The sequence below is a fragment of the Nicotiana tabacum genome, chromosome 6 (assembly GCF_000715075.1).
Source record: "Nicotiana tabacum cultivar K326 chromosome 6, ASM71507v2, whole genome shotgun sequence".
NCBI lineage: Eukaryota > Viridiplantae > Streptophyta > Magnoliopsida > Solanales > Solanaceae > Nicotiana > Nicotiana tabacum.
Window position 1 is genome coordinate 209,072,414 of NC_134085.1, and position 23,586 is coordinate 209,095,999.

Consider the following 23,586-nt stretch of genomic DNA (forward strand, 5'->3'; position numbering starts at 1 on the left):
TTACAAATGAGAATACTAACATAATGGTAGAATAAAATGATGAAGGAATTAAAATGTTGTCCCTTCTTGTCCGAACTTGTAATTTCTTCAATTTGTAACTCTTTTTCATCACAATCACAATTCTTCAAGATGTATTCAAAATTCATGATTTCTTTTTTGAAAGATTGGACTTTGTAGATGTAGTTGGGGCGGCCTTCTTTTGTTTGGCAACTCTCATTGGAAGTCGCATAACATTTAAAAAATCACTAACAGTTTGGTTCAACATGACTACATTGCTAAGTAAATTATAACAGTTTGGTTCAAGCTTTATTTGAAGCCATGCCAACGGTTTCAGTAACTGTCAATAGTTAGAACTACATTAGCCGAAACGGTCCAATGAAAGGATTGGTGATTAATTTGAACCAGTTGAAGGTTAGTAGACAATATAAAATATTTGGTTTCAAATCATTCTGAAAGGTGCCAAAAATAGAATGAGTTATTACTAGAACTACTGCCGTCCTAGGAAAGCACTGGCATTAATACCTTCTGCTTATATGCATCCAAAATTTGCCTCTTTCTTTGAATAGAAGAAATCAGGCCCTACTAATTTCAGCTTCAGGACAAATACTTCTCGTTTACCGGTTTCCACCCTGCTATTTATCAGTTAAGACTCAGACCTCAACGTTTTCTTATATAATGCTATACACCAGAAACTTTTGTCAAGAATTTGTTAATATTATGAATAAATTCAGACCGGAAGAATATATGTATCAGTATGCTTTTAGGAGCAGCTAGCATGTCAGGCAACAAGGGAAAATCCCTCGCGTTGGCTGAAAGTTCTTCAACGAATTCGTCTGCAGAAGAAGGTTATAGGAATAAGGAGATTGTGCAGGCCGAACAAGTTAAACTACTTGATAAGAGATTGAGAATTCTTGAAGATGAAACAGAATTACTCAAGGTAGCTTTCTATGAGGGTGTGGAAGAAAGAAGAAAGTTAGTACATGCAATTCAAAATGAATTTCAGGCTGTAAACCATTTTCGATGCCTTGAGGAACATACATTCGGATACACAAAGGTATTAAACGATTCTGAAGTGATGGATGTAAGAAAGGAAAATATGATAATCTTATTGCTGCAATTAAAGTTGATTGCTTCTATTGAACTACACATCATTGGCTTATGGTATTTTCTTCTTGAATATACAGCGTCAACGACATGGACTCCCGCAAATTCTAGGTGAAGACTCAAATCCAGCAGTTGTCTTCAGAGAACTGAGAGCTTCTGAGGCTGTTTTCCAGGATGCTACTGTATGTGTATGGGACTTCTCAGACAGATGATTCTACCTCTCTTTGAAGATTTGGCGATCATAATTTAACGTAGATTTTTACTTTGTTATGGTCAGCAATTTCCCCCTACGTTTAGCACTGATTCTTTTTCAGGTACCAAACGCGTGGAAATATTTTCTTTGCTTCTTTGGTGGCAGTGAGATTTGAACCCAAGATTTCTTTTCTGCTATGAAATCATGTTGAATCATGTGACCATCTAGCACGCTTTTATTTACTTAATTATATTATGTCTCAGCAATTTCTTCAATCATCTGAAATTATATGTACTTTGACTAGAAGCATTCTGTTAGAAGAGAAACTGTCACTAGTCACTTTCCCAGCTCCCTTTTTCTTTTACGCGTTTAAGGACTATGCTCTTGTACGTTACAGAGAATATAGCCATAAGTTTTGACGAAGAAGCTATTGTTGTTGCTACTTTCTACATTGTCAGTGTAAGGATTCTCACTTCAAGTAGTCATCAACCGTTACTCATTTCCTTCAACTTTCCAAGCAAATAACAAATGAAGAGAAAGACTGGTATAGAAAAAACTTTAAGATTATCAGTACTTTAACCATAAAAACTGCCAACAACATTATTGAAGATCAGAAAATACTTATTGCTGCCACAAACATGAAGAACAAACTTAAGATCCATAGAGAAAAATCATCCCATAAAATAGCAACCCCTAAGCATAGGCTTCAGGATTTTGAAGGAGATAAGCTTCTATAACTTTGAACATAGCCGAGACCTTCTCCTTTCCTGCCTTGATTTCCTCTTCATTGAGCTTGAAATCTCCCACAGTATAGTATGTGCTAGTCACATTAGATATGGAACCACCATCTTCTGACTGCTCAAACTTCACATCATAACTTATTTTCTCAAGGTTGTCCACCAATCCATCACCTCCAACCAATGTGTATTTATACGTGTATGTCTCCTCGTTAAGCTCATCAACATGATACTTTATGGACTTAAACTTGCCACCTATACGCACAAAAAAAAAATAAGAGCAGAGTTGTCATTTTCTTCAGGGATGTTATTCAACGCAAGCACAAAAATAAAAGAATAATTTGATGATTGTACCTTCAGGAAAATTGATGGTCTTAATACTTCCAGCACCTCCATCGCCTTGAACTTCAATGCTGCTAATAGCTTGTGGCATCAACTTAGGGATCAAGTTATGAGAATCTACAATGGAGGCCTTGAATATTCTTTTGGGGGGGAGTGGGGAAGTGTGTTCCTCAGTGAAGGTGGTGACTGCCATATTTTGGTTCTTACAAGAAAAATAAATGTGTAGGATTTCGTGTAGGGGGAGCTTCTTGTTTTATGCCAAAAGAATGGGATATATCAGGGTTTATATAGGTGCAAGTCCTGGAATTATATAATCTTGTAGTCATTTTCATGGCAGGCCAAATATATGCTTTTGTTTGTCTACATTGGTTTCCAGAGTTTGTATAATTGTTATAGCTGAAGGATCTGTTTGTCCTCTGTTTATATGCCCTAGGTTGGATTTACTCGTTCAAAATGACGTTAGATCTTTATTTGATTTCTAAATTTTGTATACATGAACAATGGTCCATCCAATTTTTAAGGATTCTTGTATTTGGCTTCTTTTTTTTTCTCTTTTCATAGGGTACGCCTAATCCCACTGCACTTTTATCAAGTGAAAACAGAAAAGAGTTTGTATTTTATTGTAGTACCGAGTCCCTTGATAGATCAGCAGCCCGGTGCATTAAGCTCCCGTTATGCGCGGGATCCGGGGAAGAGCCGGACAACAAAGATCTATCGTACGCACCCTTACGTATGTGAATATGAGGGTAAAGGTATCAATTGAGAGGATAAAGGAATCAATTCGTAATTGTTTCTTTCTGGTAGAATAATCATCAATTTTATATGTGAATATGAGGGTGTCAAGAGGCAAGGACAACCGAGAAAGTTCAAATGCGGTAGAAACTCAGCTTATGGCAATACCCTACAATATTTTCAATCTGTAACTCTGTTTATATGATCCAGATTGAAGATAATGTTGTATTTTTGTCCATCAATCCAAACTGTATTTATGAAAGAAAAAAACGCACTTGAGAATCTAAAATAGATGTTCACATCTGTGACAGTAGGATCCTATCCAAGATTGACTAGGTGTTCATCAATACTGATTGGCTCAATTCTATGCCAGTATTTACGGCACAATATCTAGAAAAGGGGATCAATGACCATTGTCCACTGAAGTTATTAACTGCAAATACACCTAGGAGGGCAAAAGCTGCTTTCAAATACTGCAATGTATGGGCCACTCACCCCAACTTTCTTGTTGTAGTTAAGGAGGGATGGGAACAGGAAATAATAGGGTGTAATAGGGTGCAGTATGTTCAGAGTTGTCAAGAAATTAAAGTTGCTAAAGCAAAAGCTAAAAGTGTTAAATAGAAGGTATTTCAACAATATTGTTGCAACAGCTGATGCAGATAGGTTGGCTCTGGCTAAAGCTCAAGCAGAACTTCATAGAAATCCACAAGATGCTCGGCAGCAGGCAGAAGAATTGCAGCAGTTTCAAAAGTTCAAAAGGTCATCTTATCTAAGCCGAAGTATTCCTACAACAGAGGAGCAAAGTTACATGGCTTAAGCTGGGAGATGATAATAATAGATACTTCTTTTCAGTGATTAAACACAGGAGACTACAAGAAGCTATAATCCAGCTAGCAGACAAATTCGGAAAATGAAATCAGATCAAGAAGAAATTGCAGAGATATTTGTGGACTATTACCAAGAGTTTCTAGGAAAAGGGTAGGAACAGGAACATGCTTTTCAAAGCTTTATGAAGAATGGGAAGACACTGTCAACTACTCAACAAATGCAGTTGTTAAGGCCATATACAGTTGCAGAGGTAAAGTCTGCTATGTTCAGTATTGATGAAACAAAGAGTCCTGGACCAGATGGCTACGGGAGTGGTTTTTATAAAGCATCATGGTCAATTATTGGTGAGGAGGTGACCATTGCAGTTCTGGAATTTCTTGAGAATGGGCAACTACTTACTCAGATTAACTCAACTATCATAGCTCTTATAGCAAAAATGGAGAATCTCTTGCAGGCTAGCCAATTCAGGCCTATCTCATGTTGCAATGTTCTCTGCAAGTGTATTTCTAAGATCATTTGTAAGAGATTAAGGAAAGCCATTCCACTGATTGTAGCAGACAACCAAGCAGCTTTCATAGAAGGAAGATCTCTAATTCGTAATGTGCTCATATGTCATGACATATTGAGGCATTACAATAGGAAGACTACTCCAAGGTGTTTGATGAAGATTGACCTAAAGAAAGCCTATGACATGGTTAGATGGGAATTTCTGAAGGAAGTGCTTAAAGGCTATGGATTTCCTATGCCATTTATACAATTGATCATGGTATTTGTTACAACAACTACATTTACAGTAAAAGTGAATGGTGGTGGATTTGGCTATTTTGAGGGGAAGAGAGGGCTTAGACAGGGAGATCCCATGTCTCCATTACTGTTTGTTCTAGTCATGGAGTATCTAACTAGATGGTTGAATAAAATGAGTGAGCTCCCAGACTTCCAGTTTCATCCTATGTGCAAAAGTACTAAGCTTACTCACCTCATTTTTGCAGATGACCTGATGTTGTTTTGCAAAGGCAATATCCAGTCCATTCACAGAATGATTGAAGTAGTGAGTCACTTTAGTGAAGCTTCAGGATTGGTGGATAATATGGAAAAATCTAATATTTTCCTAGCAGGAATGGATGAGGAATTAAAGCAGACAATCCTGAGTAACACAGGCTTCTCAGTGGGCACTTTACCTATGAGGTATCTGGGGTTACCTTTAACATCAAAGAAGTGGATCAAAGTTGAATGCCATCAACTAGTGGAGAAGATTACAAAGAAAATTAATTCTGGCTATGCAAAAATAGTCATCCTATGCTGGTAGGCTGCAAGTGATTAATGCGGTTCTCTTTGCAGTGTACAATTTTGGGGAGTTGTCTTTATACTTCCACAAAGTGTCGTTAAGGAAGTAGATAGAAAATGCAGGGAATATCTATGATGCAGCACTGAAGGGCATAGGAAAATGGCACCGGTAGCATGGGATTTACTATGCAGACCAAAGAAGTGCGGAGGGCTAAACATCAAGGGATGTAAACCATGGAATGTGGCATCTGTGGGAAAACTATTATGGCAACTAGTGACTAATAAGGAAGTGTTGTGGGTGAGGTGGGTGCATGGTGTGTATATGAAGATATGTAGGAGCATTTGGGATCACAATCCACCTGCAGACTGTAGCTGGTATTGGAAGAAAATCAATGGATTAAAACGTAACATGGCTCACTGGTACAATGGGAGTACATACACCTTGACTGGAAATGGTGCTTATTCTGTTTCAAGCAGTTACAATGCAATGCTAGGCCATATGTCAAGAAGCTGGGAAATGAATTTGGTATGGAGTGGAGTTATGTTACCCAGGCACATATTTGTGTTGTGGTTAGCAAATCAACAAAAATTGCAAACTAAGGAGAGACTTCTGCAGATGCATATTCCTATCACAGAAGATGTTGGATGTTGCATGTGTGCCCTGGAAGTATTAGAGTCTCAACAGCATCTGTTTGGTGAATGTTGTTGGGTGAAAACTATGAGAGGAGCACTGACAAGGTGGTCAGATATCAATATACCAGACATGGCACTACCCGAGACATTGAAGTGGATTAGGAGGCATTGGAAGCAATTTAGAAAGGAAGTGGCATCAACAATGATAGGTGCAATAGTATACCATACTTGGCAAGCTAGGAACTGGAAAATTTTCAGACAAATCAACTTGAGCATGGACTTCTATATTGGTCAAATCAAGAAAGAGCTCACAGAAAGACCGAGAATGCATGCAGAGTCCAGAAGAGCAAGGCAGTGTCCACTGTTGATACAAAGATTGTGTAGTTAGTTTGTAGTGCAGATCTTTTTTTGTAGTTGCTCGAATTCATGTATTTAGTCAGATATATTTGAGCTCGTGATGTACTGGGATGAGCTTAGTACACTCGATGCTCTTAGGATGTAAGCTTTTGGTTGTTATGGTAATATTCACAGATTATTACCCAAAAAAAAATGATAGCATTTCCAAAAGTCTTGGGAAATGATTTGGGGAATGAGTAGTTAATGATAATGGTAAAACAGGGAAAAAATTATTGTTGAATTGTCAGATTAATTATCAGGGAACAATTCAGGACTATGCTCTTGTGCGTTACAGGGAATATAGCCATAAGTTTCAATGAAGAAGCTATTATTGTTGCTACTTTCTACATTGTCAGTGTAACGATTCTCACTTCAAGTAGTCATCTACCATTACTCATCTTTTTCAACTTTTTGAGCAAATGACAAATGAAGAGAAAGACTGGTATAGAAAAAACTTTAACATTATCAGTACTTTAACCATAAAAACTGCCAACAACATTATTGAAGATCAGAAAATAGGAGTGTGCTGATGCTACAGCCTGTAAGGCTGTGAATATGGAAAATTCAGCTGCAGGTGTAGCAGGGGCAGGACATAGTGGTGTAGGTGCACATTCGAAGTCTAATACTGCATTGAAAACAACTGTTGATCATGTTGTTGCACTGGTTGAACCACTTGAGAAATCAGCAGCAGCAGGTACAACTCCTGTAGATGTATCTACTGCTGTTTTAGTTCCAGCTGAAATTGTTTCAACAGCTGAAAAAGATACAAAGGAAGCTGGGCAGCAAATTAGTAAGAATAACTGGACAACGGTTTCCAGCAAAAAAGGCACTCCAAATAGAAAAAAAATGATGCAGGTTGAGCAGCGGCAAAATGCTATAAATAGCAGTGTAGCAGAAGTGTCAAAGGGCGAGCTTGTACCAAGGTCCAGCACTCCTACGATTCTTTTTTCCAGTTCACAAGTGGAAAACATTATCAAACAGGCCCAGGCAGAAATGGTAATGAACACCACCTTGGTTAAACAACCAATGGTGACTTTGAACACATCCGTGTTTGATGTCCCTTCTCAGTCAGTAGAGTCTTTTGGGGAGTTCAAAGGTGAATCTGGGCAGCTTGTCCTGTCAACTGGGAACAACAATGAGGTTATCCAACAAAAGGTAAAGGAAATGGCTATCAATTCTAAGTTGTGGCGTGAACAACGAGAGGAGGATGATGAAGATGATTGGGGTGATGGGTTTGCTGGCTATTCATCTGAAGAAGGTGAGCAGGAGAGTGCAGGTGAGGAGATCGATCCTCCAGTAAAGCCAAAGCCTCATGAGGCAACAACATCAAGTCCCACGACCAAATTGAACATTCATGCTCCTATTTTCATCCCCAGAAACTCTCCTACTGCTGCTATGCCAGATGCAGCAGCTGGAAGGTTGGTTAGCGCAGCGGAAACATGTGCCAAGCAGGCCACTCCAGGTGTTAATACAAGTCAAATTGTGATTACACCAACACTTAAAATGCAGCAGCAACAAAATGATCTGCAAGCCTCAACTAGTATGCATACTGGTGATCGCACAGCAGCAACAAAACCAAATTCTGGGCAGCAGCAACTCACAACAACTACTCCAATTATTTCGGTTGAGGAGAGACAACTACTTGATGCAATTGTAAGTACTGCTCCTCTACTTTCTTTAAGTCAAACAGTCTCTTGCACTGGTCGTGGGAATGTGAGCAGGAACAAATCACAAAAACAATAACAAAGTACGGCAAATATGGTTCCTGCACAAGCTGGAAATACATTGATGACTCAAGGTGTTTCTCAACACATGCCAAATCCAATTTTGGTAGGTAGAGATATATATGAAGAAGGAGAGGAAGATGATATCTTAAATCAATGCCGGGAAGAGGCATCAAGAAAAGGTGACCTATCACCTATGCATAGTGGAAAAATAAAAAAAGCACATACAAGGAAAAATAGTTGGGACGACAAGGTCAGTGATTTTTTAAATGTTAGGCGACCTCCAATGAGAGTTGCCAAACAAAAGAAGGATGCCCCAACTACCTCAACGAGGTCCAACCGTTCAAAAAAGAAATGATGATTTTTGAATACTTTTTGAACACGGTTGAGGAAAACAACAAAGAACTGCAAATTGAAGATTTTACATGTTTGGAAAAGAAGGGACATGAACCAAATTGGTACTTCATTCTATTATACCACTTTATTAGTATTCTCATTTGTAATATCATCACAGAGTATGTTATAAACTCTGTGATGATCATTGAATATTTGGTACTCTCCAGTTCTTATTTTTTACATGCGTGCTAGTAGGTGAGGCCTTTTCATTGCCTCAATAGGATTAGTAAGGTAAGGTTTAGCCCGGTTTGAGTTGCTTTGGTCCTATGCCTTTGGAAAAATATCCACACGGCTATGAGATTATATGCCCTCGTGAGACATTGCCGGCAGCTACACCATGAATCCTCTACATGAGGCTGCCATCATAACGCAATGTGAGGCGCAGAGGAGTGATTATATAGCCAAGGCATATAGGTAACAATACCGGTGCTATTGTCCCCCTTATTTGTACTGTTCCTAATTATTGTACTTTTATTTTCATTTATTAATAAAAAACTAGCCCTAGGCGCTTGCCTAGCGGATTGCCAAAAAAAAAAGATCAGAAAATACTTATTGCTGCAACAAACATGAAGAACAAACTTAGAATCCATAGAGAAAAAACCATCCCATAACATAAGCAACCTTTAAGCATAGGCTTCAGGATTTTGAAGGAGATAGGCTTCTACAACTTTGAACATAGCCGAGACCTTCTCCTTGCCTGCCTTGATCTCCTCTTCATTGAGCTTGAAATCTCCCACAGTATAGTATGTGCTAGTCACCTTAGATATGGAACCACCATCTGTTGACTGCTCAAACTTCACATCATAACTTATTTTCTCAAGGTTGTCCACCAATCCATCACCTCCAACCAATGTGTATTTATACGTGTATGTCTCCTCGTTAAGCTCATCAACACGATACTTTATGGACTTAAACTTGCCACCTATACGCACAAAAAAAAGTAAAAAATAAGAGCAGAGTTGTCATTTTCTTCAGGGATGTTATTCAACTAAGCAAGCACAAAAATAAAAGAATAATTTGATGATTGTACCTTCAGGAAAATTGATGGTCTTAATACTTCCAGCACCTCCATCGCCTTGAACTTCAATGCTGCTAATAGCTTGTGGCATCAACTTAGGGATCAAGTAATGAGAATCAATTATGGAGGCCTTGAATATTCTTTTGGGGGGAAGTGGAGAAGTGTGTTCCTCAGTGAAGGTGGTGACAGCCATGTTTTGGTTCTTACAAGAAAATAAATGAGTAGGATTTCGTGTAGGGGGGAGACTAGAGAGCTTCTTGTTTGATGCAAAAAAGAATGGGATATATCAGAGTTTATATAGGTAAGTCCTGGAATTATATAATCTTGTAGTCATTTTCATGGCAGGCCAAATATGTGCTTTTGCTTGTCTACATTGGTTTCTAGAGTTTGTATAATTGCTATAGCTGAAGGATCTGTTTGTCCTCTGATTATATGCTCTTGGTTGGATTTACTTGTTCAAAATGAATTTAGATCTTCATTTGATTTCTTAATTTTGTATGCATGAACTAGGAATTGGTCCATCCAATTTTTAAGGATTTTTGTTTTTGGCTTGTCTTTTTTTTTTTTTTTTTTTTTTTTAAAACCCCTCCCAAATTAGGAGGATATATAGTGTTTCCACACTTCCCCTCCATGGTGACTCGAACCCAAGACCTAACGGTCGTAGGTGGAGGTGCTTTTACCAACTGAGCAAGCCTCACTTGTCTTTTGGCTTGTCTTCAAGGTTTCTCTCTCTCTCTCTTTTTTTTTTTCACTTTTCATAGGGTACGCCTAGAAAGGGAGCCTTGGCGTAACTAGTAAAGTGTAACCAGGAGGTCACGGGTTCAAGCTGTGGAAACAACCTCTTGTAAAAATGCAGGGTAAAACTACATACAATAGACCCTTGTGGTCCGGCCCTTCCCCGGACCCCGCGCATAGCGGGAGTTTAGTGCACCGGACGGCCCTTTTTATAGGATACGCCTAATCCCACTACACTTTTATCTAGTGAAAACAGAAAAGTGATTGTATTTTCTTGTACTACCGAGATCCTTGCTAGATCAGGATTTGGTGATTGAGAGGATAAAGGAATCAATTCATAGTTGTTTCTTTCTGGTAGAATAATCATCCATTTCGTATGTGAATATGATTTGTGTCGAGAGACAAGGACAACCAAGAAAGTTCAAATGCGGTAGAAACTCAGCTTGTGGCAATACCATACAATATCACATCTGTATAGCGTTAAAATACATCTGGATTCAAGTTAAACATCCAAGATTGTTCAAGAAACAACGACTTTTATATCAACCATGAATTTTACATTTTACATTGAGAAACCTATTAGTGACTATCATCAAGCTAGAAGGAAATGCGGATACACGTTGCAGAGTGCAAATAAGAACAAGAACTAAATTTCTCCACGGTAACCTCCAGACCCGAAGTAGTCTCTCCTTGAATTGGCAATCTGCACGCTCTTTTGGTGCTCTAGCTTGGGGCAGCCACGGATACGATGATCAAGTCCACCACAATATGCACAGCCCTTTACTCCACTGGCATTTGTGATTGCCTCAACATCGTCCATGGGATCATTGAGCTCCGCAAGGACAGGAGGGATCCTTTGTTTTGCTTCTTGTAACAAGTGTTTTAGATCAAGAAGTGTCACCTCGCTCTGATTCTTGTTGATAAAGGTTGTCGCAATTCCTGTTTTTCCACATCTTCCCGTTCGTCCAATCCCATGCACGTAGTTTTCAATTTCGGCAGGCATATCGTAGTTAATTACATGCTGAATATCAGGAAAATCTAACCCCTTAGAAGCAACATCAGTTGCAACCAGAACATCTTTCTTGCCAGATTTAAATGATGCAATTGCATATTCTCTCTCTTCTTGATCTTTGCCTCCATGAATAGCCACAGCTTCAACTCCTTTTAAGAGAAGATACTCATGGATATCATCCACATCAGCCTTATTCTCACAGAAAACCAGAACCGGAGGCGGAGTTTTTTGCAAGCACTCAAGAAGGTAAACAATCTTGGCTTCCTGCTTTACATACTCCACTTCCTGAATCACATCAAGGTTGGCCGCTCCATCCCTCCCCACATTCACTGTTATTGGTTTAACTAATGCACTTCTAGCAAAATTCTGAATCTTCGTGGGCATTGTAGCAGAAAATAGCAGAGTTTGTCTTTGAGCTTTGAAATGATCAAACACCTCCCTAATATCATCTTCAAAACCAAGATCAATCAATCTGTCTGCTTCATCCAGTGTCAAGTATCTGCAAAGAACCAACACTACGGTAGGCACCACAAACTTCACAGACATACATTGTAAGAAAGTAAAGAGAAAAAAGCAGCTCAACAATCAACAAACGGGATTAATTGAGCTATATACAGAAATATATATTCTTTGAGCGCATATAATTAGCATTTAGCAGTCAGTCAGTAATCCCCACTGTTTAAAATTGACTTTTGCTGAAAAAGGAGGTATTCATGTTGTGAGCAAAATACAGTTTTTCATCTGTATGTGTGTGAACTCTCAAAAGCACGGGGTAGACATGGGACAGCACCACATATTATGTGGAATAGCAAACAACCAGGAAAGAAGCAACACGTGAAAGCTGATGATGAGCGCAGGCAACCCCCAAATACTTGATTGATCAGATGTTAGGTATGAGTAAATGAGTCGTTGTATGCAATAAAAACTCTCTATACCATACAAGCTAGGGAAAAAGGTTTTGATTACTCTTCATCTGTTCATCTAGTATTTATATATTTGAGATCAACGAGATCCCAGCCAGATGAACACATTAGACTCCAACGCATAGAAAAACAAGGACGACTACTAGAAAGATATAAAAAAATACTACCTCAATAACCGATCTGCAAGATTAGGTACATACCTGATTCATTTTCTTCTTTGCTAACATATCTTTGAGTCTTCCAGGTGTAGCAACCACAATGTGAACTCCCTTCTTTACAACATCAATTTGGGACTTCATATCAACTCCACCAATACACAGCAAAGGCCTCAATTCAGGGTAACCATACTCCCTCAGTGGTTCTAAAAATTGCTCGATAACTTCATATGTCTGTCTAGCCAGCTCTCTAGACGGACAGATAATCAAGCCGAATGGTCCTTCCTGGGGAGCAATAGGCATCATAACTTCTTCCTGCAAAGCCACCATAATAAGTGGCAAGACAAAAACCAATGTTTTACCAGAGCCTGTAAAAGCTATACCTATCATATCGCGACCTGATAAAATAACAGGCAGGCCCTGCACTCGGATTGGTGTCGGCTGAACAATCCCCCTCGCTTTAAGTTTCTTCAAAATGGGCTCAGGGAACCTCATGTCCTTGAAATTTTTCATTGGTGGAGGAACATCTTCGCCATCCACAATAATATGCCACTGCTTTCAGATCGCATCACATGCTTTCTTTAACATCCGTCTGATGGCTAATGGCGGCTTCCAACCGGTGAACAAAGGCTCCGTATAAGTAATACCTTTAGCTAGTTCCCGAACGGACATTAACATCCTCCGATCAGATAAATGCTCAAGCATCTCCTTCTCTTGCAGGACGACTTGTTCGGTTGGACTAATCTCAGGTTGCTCTTTCTTCAGCTGAGTGGCCTTCACAAGCAAACTCGGCTTAGCCTCAACAAGCTTCAATTTTTCCGCTTCCTCTTCCAAAACCGAAGATTTTCCCTTGCGCTGAAGGATCTTTTGCGCCTCAATTGCTCGACGCTTTGCAACCGGTACATATTCAACATAATCATCCTCATCCTCCATCTCCTGCAACAACAGCAAGGATGTGTTAACACATCTGAAGTAGCACTTGAATCTTATTTAACATTCTAACACGGTAATCATGAGTGACATTGTGAAAAAATGAAGGACCCAAGCACAGTTTATAAAGCTATCATTAACAGCAAAGCAAAACCAACTACAGCGAATCATAAGTCATAACCAAAAGTGAAAGTTGAATCAATAGTACAATCTGCTAAAACCCAATAAAACGTTTCGGAGAGTCGAATCAATTGCACTAAAATTTCCAATTTTAAATTATCACAGAATGGTGAAAGGGAAAATTTGAACCGAAAGAGAAAGGAGGAAGGTGCATACAATATTTACGTGGTCTGCCATATGAGCTGTACCCTATGAAGATGAATTGCAGGGAAACTGATTTTTTGTAATACGCCTAGAAGAGTCCAGAGAGCTAATTCCCCGCGACTACAATTGGGTTGGGTTTTTAAATCTCATGGGTCGGATTTTGGATATGGGTATTTACGGAAAAATAAAAAAGAGCCAGATTTATAACTGATAATTTAAAAATAGCTACCGTTTTAAAAGTAATCTTAATTTAGTCATATTTTCACGTAAAGATAAAATCTGAACAAACACACTCTCAAAAATCCGAAAAAAGCATAATTTATTGTAGTTCAAATTTTTTACATTTGAGATTCCAGCATAATGTGCTGGAATATTCAGCAAGTTCCAACATAATATGCTGGAAGTTTATACACAAGAACTCCATAATCCAGAATATTATGCTGAAACTTTTCTTGTTTCACCAAAATAATGACTATTTTTCAGTGACTTTGCAAACGCTGGTTATTTCTCAATTATCAATCCGAAAACTGGCTAGCCCTTGCTATTTTATAGTATTTATGGCTGATTTATGCAAATATCCCTTTGGCCACTATTTAGATTTTGTCCTCATTTTAAAAAGTTGTGCTAATATAGCCTTTATTGGAAAACATTAGACTCGTAGTTTCAATTTTCTCACAAAATATTGTACTATGATTTAACACTTGCAATAACTTACATAAGTTTAGATCGTGGTCTAACGTTTACGCATAAGATTTTCAGTTTGCTCAAAAATAATCTTTAAATTGTGGTAGAGGTCTTATTGGTTGCAAGAAAAATAAAAAGAGAGTAATTTACTAAACAATTGATACAAAAAGGAATAACCGGTAGAAGTTTTACGTAATTTATTTTGGGTCATGGAGCTCTTTTACGTCAAAATATTACTCTTAAAATGGTTGTGATTTTCGGTGAAGTTGGTTGAAAAATGACAAGTATGATATTTTATTAAAAAAAAAAAAGAAGAAGAAGTAAAGTGATTTTTGTGGCTAGAGTTTTTTTTTTTTGTTGATAATTTTACCGTGATCATACTACTAAGTTAAATAATCACCTATAAAATTGACCCTTCGGTAATGGGGACGTGAGCGCTATGTGGACCACGATTGTGCAGTGCACTAGGGAAGCCGCAAGAGAGGTATTAGGGGCTCAAAAGATTAGTTTAGGGAGACTGGTGGTGGAATGGAAAGGTGCAAGAAAAAGTGAAAATCAAGAAAGCGGCGTATCTGAAGCTAGTGGAAAGTGTAGACAAGGAGGAGAAGAGGGCGAATAAGGAGCAGTATAAGTTGACTAAGAAAGAGGCGAAATTAGCAGTTACGACATCCAAGACTGTAGCTTTTAGTCGTTTGTATGAGGAACTCGAGGGCCGAGGTGGGGATAAGAGGTTGTTCAGGTTAGCCAAGGGGAGAGAAAGGAAGGCTCGTGACTTGGATCAAGTGAAGTGCATCAAGGACGAAGAAGGTAGAGTTTTGTTGGATGAAGGGCTTATCCGTTAGAGATGACATACCTACTTCCATAGTCTCTTAAACGGGGAGGGGGACAGGAATATTGTACTGGGTGATATGGAACTCTCCGGGAGTCATTGTGACTTCGGGTATTGTAGGGGGATTAGAGTTTATGAGGTTGAGGTGGCTATGCGTAAGATGAGCAGGGGCAAAGCGACAGGGCCGGACGAAATTTCGGTAGAGTTTTGGAAGAGTGCGGGAAATGCGAGCTTGGAGCGGCTCACTAGGTTATTTAATGCCATTTTTAGAACGAAGAAGATACCCATAGAGTGAAGATGGAGCACTATGGTTCTTGTATACAAGAACAAGGGTGATATCCAAAATTGCAATAACTATTGAGGTATCAACCTGCTTAGCCATACTATGAAAGTCTAGAGAGAGTGATAGACTTAAGAGTGATGAGGAGTATGTCTATTTCCGAGAACTAGTTCGGGTTTATGCCGGGGCGTTCGACTACATAAGCCATCCACCTTATTAGGAGATTGATGGAGCAGTATAGGGAGAGGAAGGACTTGCATATGGTGTTCATCAACTTAGAAAATGCGTATGATAAAGTACCGAGGGAGGTTTTGTGGAGATGCTTAGAGGCTAGAGGTGTGCTTGTTACCTACGTTATGGTGATTAAGGACATGTATGATGGAGCAAAGACCCGAGTGAGGACGGTGGGTGGGGACTCGGACCATATTTCGGTCATGATGGTGTTGCATCAAGGGTCGACAGTCAGCCCTTTTTTGTTTGCTTTGGCAGTGAACATACTGACGCGCCACATCTAAGGGGAGGTACCGTGATGCATGCTATTTGCAGATGATATTGTATTGATTGACGAGACGCGAGGCGGTGTGAACGTGAAGTTAGAGGTATGGAGGCAGACCCTGGAGTCTATAGGTTTCAAGTTGAACAGGACCAAGACAGAATACTTGGAGTGTAAGTTTAGTGGTGAGACTCGGGGAGGGGAAAGAGAGGTAAGGCTAGACTCGTAGGTCATCCCTAGGAGAGGAAATTTTAAGTACCTTGGGTCTATTATTCAGGGGGGTAGGGAGATTGATGAAGATGTCACACATCGTATTAGGACAGGATGGATGAAATGGAGACTCGCATCCGGTGTTTTGTGTGCCACCGAAACTTAAAGGTAAGTTCTATAGAGTGGTGGTCAGACCGACTATGTTGTACGGAGTTGACTGTTGGTCACTCAAGATCGCTCATGTCCATAAGATGAAGGTAGCAAAGATGAGGATGTTGAGATCGATGTGCGGGCACACCAGGTTAGATAGGATTAGGAATGAGGTTATTTGCAATAAGGTACGTGTGGCCCCTATTGAGGACAAGATGCGGGAAGCGCAGGTTAGGTAGTTTGGTCATGTGAGGAGGAGGAGCACAGACGCCCCGGTGAGGAGGTGTGAGAGGTTGACATTGGAGGGCCTACGGAGAGATAGAGGTAGGCCGAAGAAGAAGTGGGAGAGGTAATTAGGCAAGACATGGCGCAATTTGAGGACATGACCCTTGATAGTCTTGAGTGTTCATAGCAATAGTGTGGAGGTCGAGGATTAGGGTAGTAGGGTAGGTAGTCTTGAGTGTTCATAGCAATAGTTTTGGTACGCAGTCTCGCTTTCTGTTGGTAGTAAGTTTTTATGACTAACCGTTGTTTTCTTTCACTGTCGATCACCTTACTATCTTGTTTTTTTATTTTGCTTTTATATGGCTTTTTGGTGTTGTTCCTTCTTGTCTATATTTTCATTAATATGGTGCTTATGCTTTCCTGAGCCGAGGGTCCATTGGAAACAACCTCTCTATGCTCACAAGGTAAGTGTAAGATCTGCGTACAGACTACCCTCTCCAGACCCTACGGTGTGGGATAATATTGGATATGATGTTATAGTATTTCATCCCATCATTAGGACTGAGCAGTGAAGACATTATATTTCTTTTCCCACCACACCAAACAAATGAAAATCTCCCACCAACATAATGTTCTTTTTATTAATTACGGGGAAGCTGAAAAGGGTAAAACAGCATAAAACTGCAAAGATGAAATGGGATATTAGAATAATAGTACTAGATTTCCAATTAGACCAGAAAGTCTTCTCTGTATGCTCCCTAACAAGTCAATCATGCGTACATTTCCCTCTCCCCTGACCAAGTAACAGTAGTAGGTCATCAACATTTCACAAAATAGCAACCAGAATCTCAGATTCATATTAGACAGCCTTTGAAGCCCTCCTCTAATTCCTTTGCATCCAAGTTCTTCCCTATGAATACTATCTTGTTTGTTCTTGGTTCGTCTGACCGCCATGGCCGATCTGGAGAACCTTGGAATATGTCATGGACTCCCTGTTACACCAAAAAGTAGACACATCAGCATATTGACAAATATCAGTGCCACAGAATTTACTCAGTCAAACTTCAATGAGGCTGTGATTCACACCAGTAAAGCATTGATCTTAATTATAGCATCCACAATACAAGAAATGTTTCAGCCATTCCATAAAGGGATTATGTAGTAGTAGTAGTAATCACATTATAACTCATCGGTAAGATAAGTAGCAGTAGGCAAAGAATTTAATAACCTGAAAGACAAATCTCTCATCCATTCCCTGGACAGATAAAAGACCTTTCATCCGATATATGTCATCGCTTCGTTCTATCAGCAACGTTCCCAGCCACATATTAGCCTGAAATACGGAATAACAACTCTTTAGCTTATTAATGCGACTAGCATACTTGTCCAGATTTACAACTCACACACAATATATTAATGAATGAAGTAATTATGAAAAATATGACCAAATGAAAGACCATGGTACCAACCTTCTCAAGATCCAAGCTCCCTTCACAAACTATGCTGACAGAAGAAACACCAGGGTCATGAGTGTGATCGTGAGAATGGTGATGATCATGATGTTCTGCAGAAAGTAACAACACTCTTGAGCAAATGTTCAAGATTCAACTATATGCACTAAAAATAGAACTGCTTTTTTGAGAAATAAGCTTACAAAATATACACTACTACATCACAAGTGGAGCCAAAAGGAAACATGAAAAAAGATAGAAATTTTCACGAGTCGCGTGGCGAACAAAAAGGAAACTGGAAAACACTAACATAAAATAGCTTGGTTAATAGAACCAAAATAAATGCCAAAAGAAAAGAATAGGAAAAGATAAAGAAAGGGCCTAATGCTGTAAATGAACCAACAGGTTCGCAAAGAAACCACAACTAGACTATTTAATTTATTAAATCACCGAGCTCAATCTCACCCTACAGCTCGACTTGGCTTGTTTAGCGTTTACGAATAGCGCCCCCCCCCCTCCCCAAAACCCGGGGCCTCTTTTTGCAATTTTATTCCTCTTTAAAAGCAAAAAAAGTACTTATGCTCCCGTCAGTATCTCCAATCCCCCAACCCTAAGGTATTCAATAGGAAAATGGTTATGGCAATATTCTCTTGTATTCAGTACAACAACAACAACCACCCAGTAGAATCCCACTAGTGGGGTCTGGGGAGGGTAGAATGTACGCAGACCTTACCCCTACCCCGAAGGGTAGAGAGGTTGTTTCCGGGAGACCTCGGCATTCTCTTGTATTCAGTATTCTTTTAAATTAAATATATGGATCATAAACGGGCTCATGAACAAGTTCAAAGAAATAATTTCAAAATGAAATGCAAGCTCAATCTTGTAAGACTTTATTCAAGCCAAAGTCAAACTTGACTCTTGACATGTAGATAGTCGGATTGAGCTAGGCTGAGCTCGTATAAATAGTTTAACCGACTTTGAATTTCCAGAACCAGGCTCGTGCTTGGTAAGAAGTGCTATATGTAGTTAAGTTAATAGCTCCAATAACTAGAACAGGATACTCATAGCACCATGACTAAATAGAAGCCACGAAAGTATCAAACAAAGACTGCTTAAGTAGTTTCCCCAAAATAAAGGGAAATAGTTCTTTGGAAATTGAACAAACTGAGTTGGTGGAGCATTTTGCTGACATTAGCTACTAGAAGGGCTAGTATAGGAGTTATAACGTCAAAGAACACTTACCATGCTTGTGATCATGTTCATGGTCATGGTGGTGGTGGTGGTGATCATGATGATCGTGATCATGGGTGTGGCTGCTATGGTCTTCCTTGGAACCTTCAGCGCCAACCGAACTCTCAATTCTACATGAATTTAACAAAAACAAAGTAAGCAATATTTTTTTTTATAAAGGTAACATGTTTAAAGTAAACAATATTCCTGTAAGATAGAAACTCAGACAAAGCAAAATGGATCTTCGAAACAATGGACATCTATAAAAATGATTAAAAGTAAAATCTGAAGAATCATAGTGCTTTTCAGCACAAAATTTTCAATAATTAAAAGAACCATTAGAAGAGTTAAATAAATTATAAAGAGCTGAAGAAATTCATCAAAACCGTGACTCTGGAAGAAAACAATTTCTGAAAATTATGAAATAAGATCCTATATATAACTGATATTGCTCTTTGTAAATGCTTTAATCACCAACAAGAATCATGCTCAAATCCTATTTTCCACAATTCAATTCAAGAAGCAAAAACCCTTTATCTCTGTTTAAAACTTTTCCCTCCCTTCTCCCAAGGACATTTTCTCTGCCGGACTGACTCTTTTCCGGCCCCTTAAGGATTAACCGCTGCAGGTTTTACTGATTCCCCTAGGTCCTGGCCCTCTAAGGGGTCGTTTGGTTTGGATATGGCTTATGCCGGGACAAGTTATGCTGGTATAAGTTAAGCTGGGATAAGTTATGTTGGGATTAGTTATGATGGGATTGTTTGTTATCCATTGTTTGGTATGTTGTATTAAATATGACAAAGTTATACTGGTGCTAATTACCCCACCCTCTATAAGGTATAAGTTATCCTGGTGTTAATTTAATCATGAGATAAATTATACCTGGTTTGCTAACCTAACGAAGTATTAAGGTGGTATTAAATTTTTATACCAACACTATACCTTCTTATACCTCATACCAAACGACCCCTAAGGGTACCAACAACAAAACCCTACTGGAATGAGTTTGGCATCTGACATACTTCAACATAATGTTTGGAAGAATACAGGGAAACCTAACAACAACAACAACATACCCAGTATAATCTTACAAGTGGGGTCTGGGGAGGTAGTGTGTACGCAGACCTTAACCCTATCTGGCGAGGTAGAGAGGCTGTTTTCGATAGACTCTCGGCTCAAAAAAAAAAAAGAGAAAAAGGAGGAAGAAGAAGAAGAAGGGGAAGAAGAAAGAAAGAAGAGGGAGACAAAGGACGATAAGGAAAAGGAGAAAAAGACGACAACACCAACAACAACAAGTAAAAGAAAAAGTAGCATCAAATAGTAACAAACTGGAAAATACGATACACAGAGCAAACGGAACAATAGGCAAATACTAGAGGTCAAAAATACGAAAAAAACTAGAGCGCTACTAATACTACTAGAAAATAACGGGGAACTCTTGACTACCTACTAGCCTTCTACCCTAATTCTCGACCTCCGCACCTTTCTATCCTGGGTCATGTCCTCAATGAGCTTGAAGTAGCGCCATGTCCTGCCTAATCACCTCTCCCCAATACTTCTTTGGCTACCTCTACCTAAGGTAGGCCAATCCTAACAAGCAAATCTAAATATTGAATGCCTTTTTTCCCCTTGAAAAACATGACTATCAGTTTGACTTAATTAACTGGAATGAGACTTGACCAGTTATTAACATTAGTATGCTGTATATGCGTTTCTGGATAAAATGCAAAACAAAACAATAGACATGCACGCTTAAGGAGAAGAAGTAATACCTTTCCAAATCAAAGCCTCCAATCCCTAGAACATAATCCAAATCGACTTTTCCAAACTGTGTCCTCTTCAAATTGGCCATGCTATTTATGTTCTGTTTATTCACCATGAGAGTTTTAGTGAGTAACTCCAAGATTGACAAATAAAAATTATGTCAAATGACGAATCAGCCACAATACCAACCCTTATTCGCTGAATCAAGGAAGAAACTTCTGACTCACCAACAAGATCAGTCTGGCACGGTGATGAAAAACATTTGTCAGATTGCAGCGTGATGATTCATACTAGATCTCCAAGCTTAATAGTTTTATAAAATGAATTCAACTACATCTCAGGTAACCTCCACTTGCAGATAGAAACCTCTCTAAAAATATACATCCCCATGGAAGCAAAAAATTGTGGAACGTACTGATTTAGCAAATAAATTTGACCGAACAGCATTAAAAGATAGGTTAAGCAGATGGGTTAAACAGCATTAACAAATATATCCTCTATGACTTATAACTTTGTTTGGCAGGCAATGATCGGTTTTTTGTGATCCTGAAATAATAAAATGTCACCAGATCTGGAATAATTCTGCTTCTGCCAACTCCAGAGCCTCAATTGCTATTACCAAGAATAGTACCTGACCGCACGATTGGTAATTGAGATGAATCAGCCATTAAAGAGATCGACGCATACCTTGTTTACAATAATACGGTCAGCATAAGCAATTTGCTCGACCGCTTCATTGACCACACCTTTTGGCTTAATCTCGTCCAAGTGCAAACCAGCATGCTTAGAGTCAACCAATGTAACAACACCATCCAACTTAACATCATTGAAAACCTGATCCTCCGCATAGAAAGTTTGAATAATTGGTGCAGGATTTGCCAAACCTGCCAAATCAACACAAGAGAGCCAACATGGGCATCAAGAAAGGAGAAACCTTTTGGCTTATATGTGTAATAAAGCATGAAGCTAGAAGCAAAAAGATAACCAAATGCCTAAATTAGACAGCTGAGATATCGTAGATCTCAACCCCATAAATGTACTAGAACAATTGCAGTGCAGAACAATGTGACCCATCGGTTTCTTACCTGTAGTCTCTATGACAATATGGTCAAATTTCCCTTTCTTTCTACTAACCAACTCAGCAATCATTCTAACTAGATCACCCCTCACAGTGCAACAGAGACACCCATTGTTAAGCATCATAATTTCCTCAGCCCCAGCAGCTTTTGCAGCAACCAAAGAACCATCAATATCCACTTCACCGTACTGCATCACGTATAATAGATATAATAGTTAGAATTCAGATCATTACTATCTAGCTTAAACAGAAGAAGCTAGAAAAGACAAGATAATTGCAGAAACTATCACGGGAGGGGAATGATAAAATAATATGTTACACATGGACTACTTACAAACAAACATTAAGCCTAACATCTTATTTAGCATATAAGAATTAAATAAGCTCCGTAATATTAAGATTATCCGATTTATTCACATACCTCATTCTCGATAACAGCAATGCGCTTCCCATGATCCGCAGTCAATATGTGATTTAACAAGGTAGTCTGCGACGTCAGATTCCAATCAAATAATTGCAACAACAAAAAGAGAGTTAAGCTCCATCTACTTGAGTACAAACAGCCAAGTAAAAGATATAACAATTCAAATGTTAAATAATTTAACTATGTAGTTAATTGACAGTAAATTTAAAGCAGTACGAGGTAAACTGAGCATAGAAGAAAGAAGAACCTTACTTTTCCAGAACCTAAGAAACCAGTGATAATAGTGGCCGGAATCCGATTATCTGGAGGTATCTTAGTCAAAATATCAGAGCCCTCGCTTTGAGGGGTGGAAGTAGAAGTGGCAGATACAGTAAATCTGCGGGAGAATCTGTTTTGTTTCGCAGGATTATTGATTGCAAAAAGAATTCTTGAAGATGAAGTGGACATTAAACTGGCTCTCTGAGATGAGCTGGTTTTCCACAAACTTGGGAACACTGTAGTGCGAAGACCATAAAGCGGTGGAGTTTGACGCTTGGCCAGTCCCATAAAGGTCGTGGCTATGTCTATGGACAAGGAAGCCATGGCTGTCGAAGAGGAGGGTGCGCAGTGATTGGTCTTATGGCTATGGGTTAGGGGTTTTAGCCTAGCAAGATATTAGCAGGCGAATGTGTAGGGAACGGAGAAGGGGTTTATCTGATACTGTACAATTTACTATCCAATAGATGGTTTTGGCCGGCCGAACCACTAGAACAAACAAAAAATCACTAATTAAAAAAAGAAAAAAAGTGAACCACAGCAAAAAGAATAATTATACCAAAACAAATAAAATAGACCCCAAGGGACAAGTTTTATTGTGTGCCTCATATTAGTTGGGTGTGGCTCTTTTTTATCTTATAAATTTGTAAACATCAATCTTACACTTATGGGTTCATAAAAATTTGGGTCCACAAAATTATAAGATAAAAAAATATCTCATACAACTAGTGTGAGTTGTATGAGACATAAAATAAAATTCTCCAAAAGGAGTTGCAATATCATGTTATAAAAGAGCGTTATAATTACATTTGACGTGGCATGATGTCACTTTTTGGTGCAAAATATATCAATTTCAGCCTATTTTATTTTTTGATTTATTGGGGTTTAATTGGATGATTTTTAAGTGACAAAAATTAGACTAGCTAATTTGTGCAACAAATATTCACTAAAATAACTTTTAAGTGATAAAAATTAAAATGGTAATTTTTGTGTATTGAACCTTTATTTGAATGACCACCAATAAAATCATTTGTAATTGTGAGTGTT

At 38.8% G+C, this 23,586-nt stretch overlaps 4 protein-coding genes and 1 pseudogene across 4 annotated transcripts; 1 reads left to right on the forward strand and 4 right to left on the reverse strand.

Annotated features, from left to right (window-relative positions):
* The first annotated feature begins 640 nt into the window (after window positions 1-640).
* Window positions 641-1,512, forward strand: LOC107774296 (uncharacterized). The gene is made up of 2 exons (XM_075256603.1): window positions 641-1,054; window positions 1,185-1,512. The coding sequence occupies exons 1-2, from the start codon at window positions 755-757 to the stop codon at window positions 1,314-1,316; spliced, it is 432 nt and encodes a 143-aa protein (XP_075112704.1). The 5' UTR covers window positions 641-754; the 3' UTR covers window positions 1,317-1,512.
* A 332-nt stretch (window positions 1,513-1,844) lies between these two features.
* On the reverse strand, window positions 1,845-2,569 carry LOC107774298 (major strawberry allergen Fra a 1-2-like). The gene is made up of 2 exons (XM_016593794.2): window positions 2,389-2,569; window positions 1,845-2,289 (listed from the first exon to the last, which is right to left on the reverse strand). The coding sequence occupies exons 1-2, from the start codon at window positions 2,567-2,569 to the stop codon at window positions 1,991-1,993; spliced, it is 480 nt and encodes a 159-aa protein (XP_016449280.1). The 3' UTR covers window positions 1,845-1,990.
* A 6,311-nt stretch (window positions 2,570-8,880) lies between these two features.
* On the reverse strand, window positions 8,881-9,670 carry LOC107774299 (major strawberry allergen Fra a 1-2-like). The gene is made up of 2 exons (XM_016593795.2): window positions 9,400-9,670; window positions 8,881-9,291 (listed from the first exon to the last, which is right to left on the reverse strand). The coding sequence occupies exons 1-2, from the start codon at window positions 9,578-9,580 to the stop codon at window positions 8,993-8,995; spliced, it is 480 nt and encodes a 159-aa protein (XP_016449281.1). The 5' UTR covers window positions 9,581-9,670; the 3' UTR covers window positions 8,881-8,992.
* Window positions 9,671-10,638: 968 nt separating this feature from the next.
* Window positions 10,639-13,576, reverse strand: LOC107774294 (DEAD-box ATP-dependent RNA helicase 35-like; annotated as a pseudogene).
* Window positions 13,577-17,039: 3,463 nt separating this feature from the next.
* LOC107774293 (uncharacterized) lies at window positions 17,040-23,054 on the reverse strand. Its single transcript, XM_016593789.2, has 10 exons — window positions 22,537-23,054; window positions 22,282-22,347; window positions 21,868-22,048; window positions 21,470-21,666; window positions 20,972-21,022; window positions 20,791-20,882; window positions 19,031-19,149; window positions 17,807-17,901; window positions 17,566-17,670; window positions 17,040-17,329 (listed from the first exon to the last, which is right to left on the reverse strand). The coding sequence occupies exons 1-10, from the start codon at window positions 22,864-22,866 to the stop codon at window positions 17,192-17,194; spliced, it is 1,374 nt and encodes a 457-aa protein (XP_016449275.1). The 5' UTR covers window positions 22,867-23,054; the 3' UTR covers window positions 17,040-17,191.
* Between the last annotated feature and the right edge of the window lie 532 nt (window positions 23,055-23,586).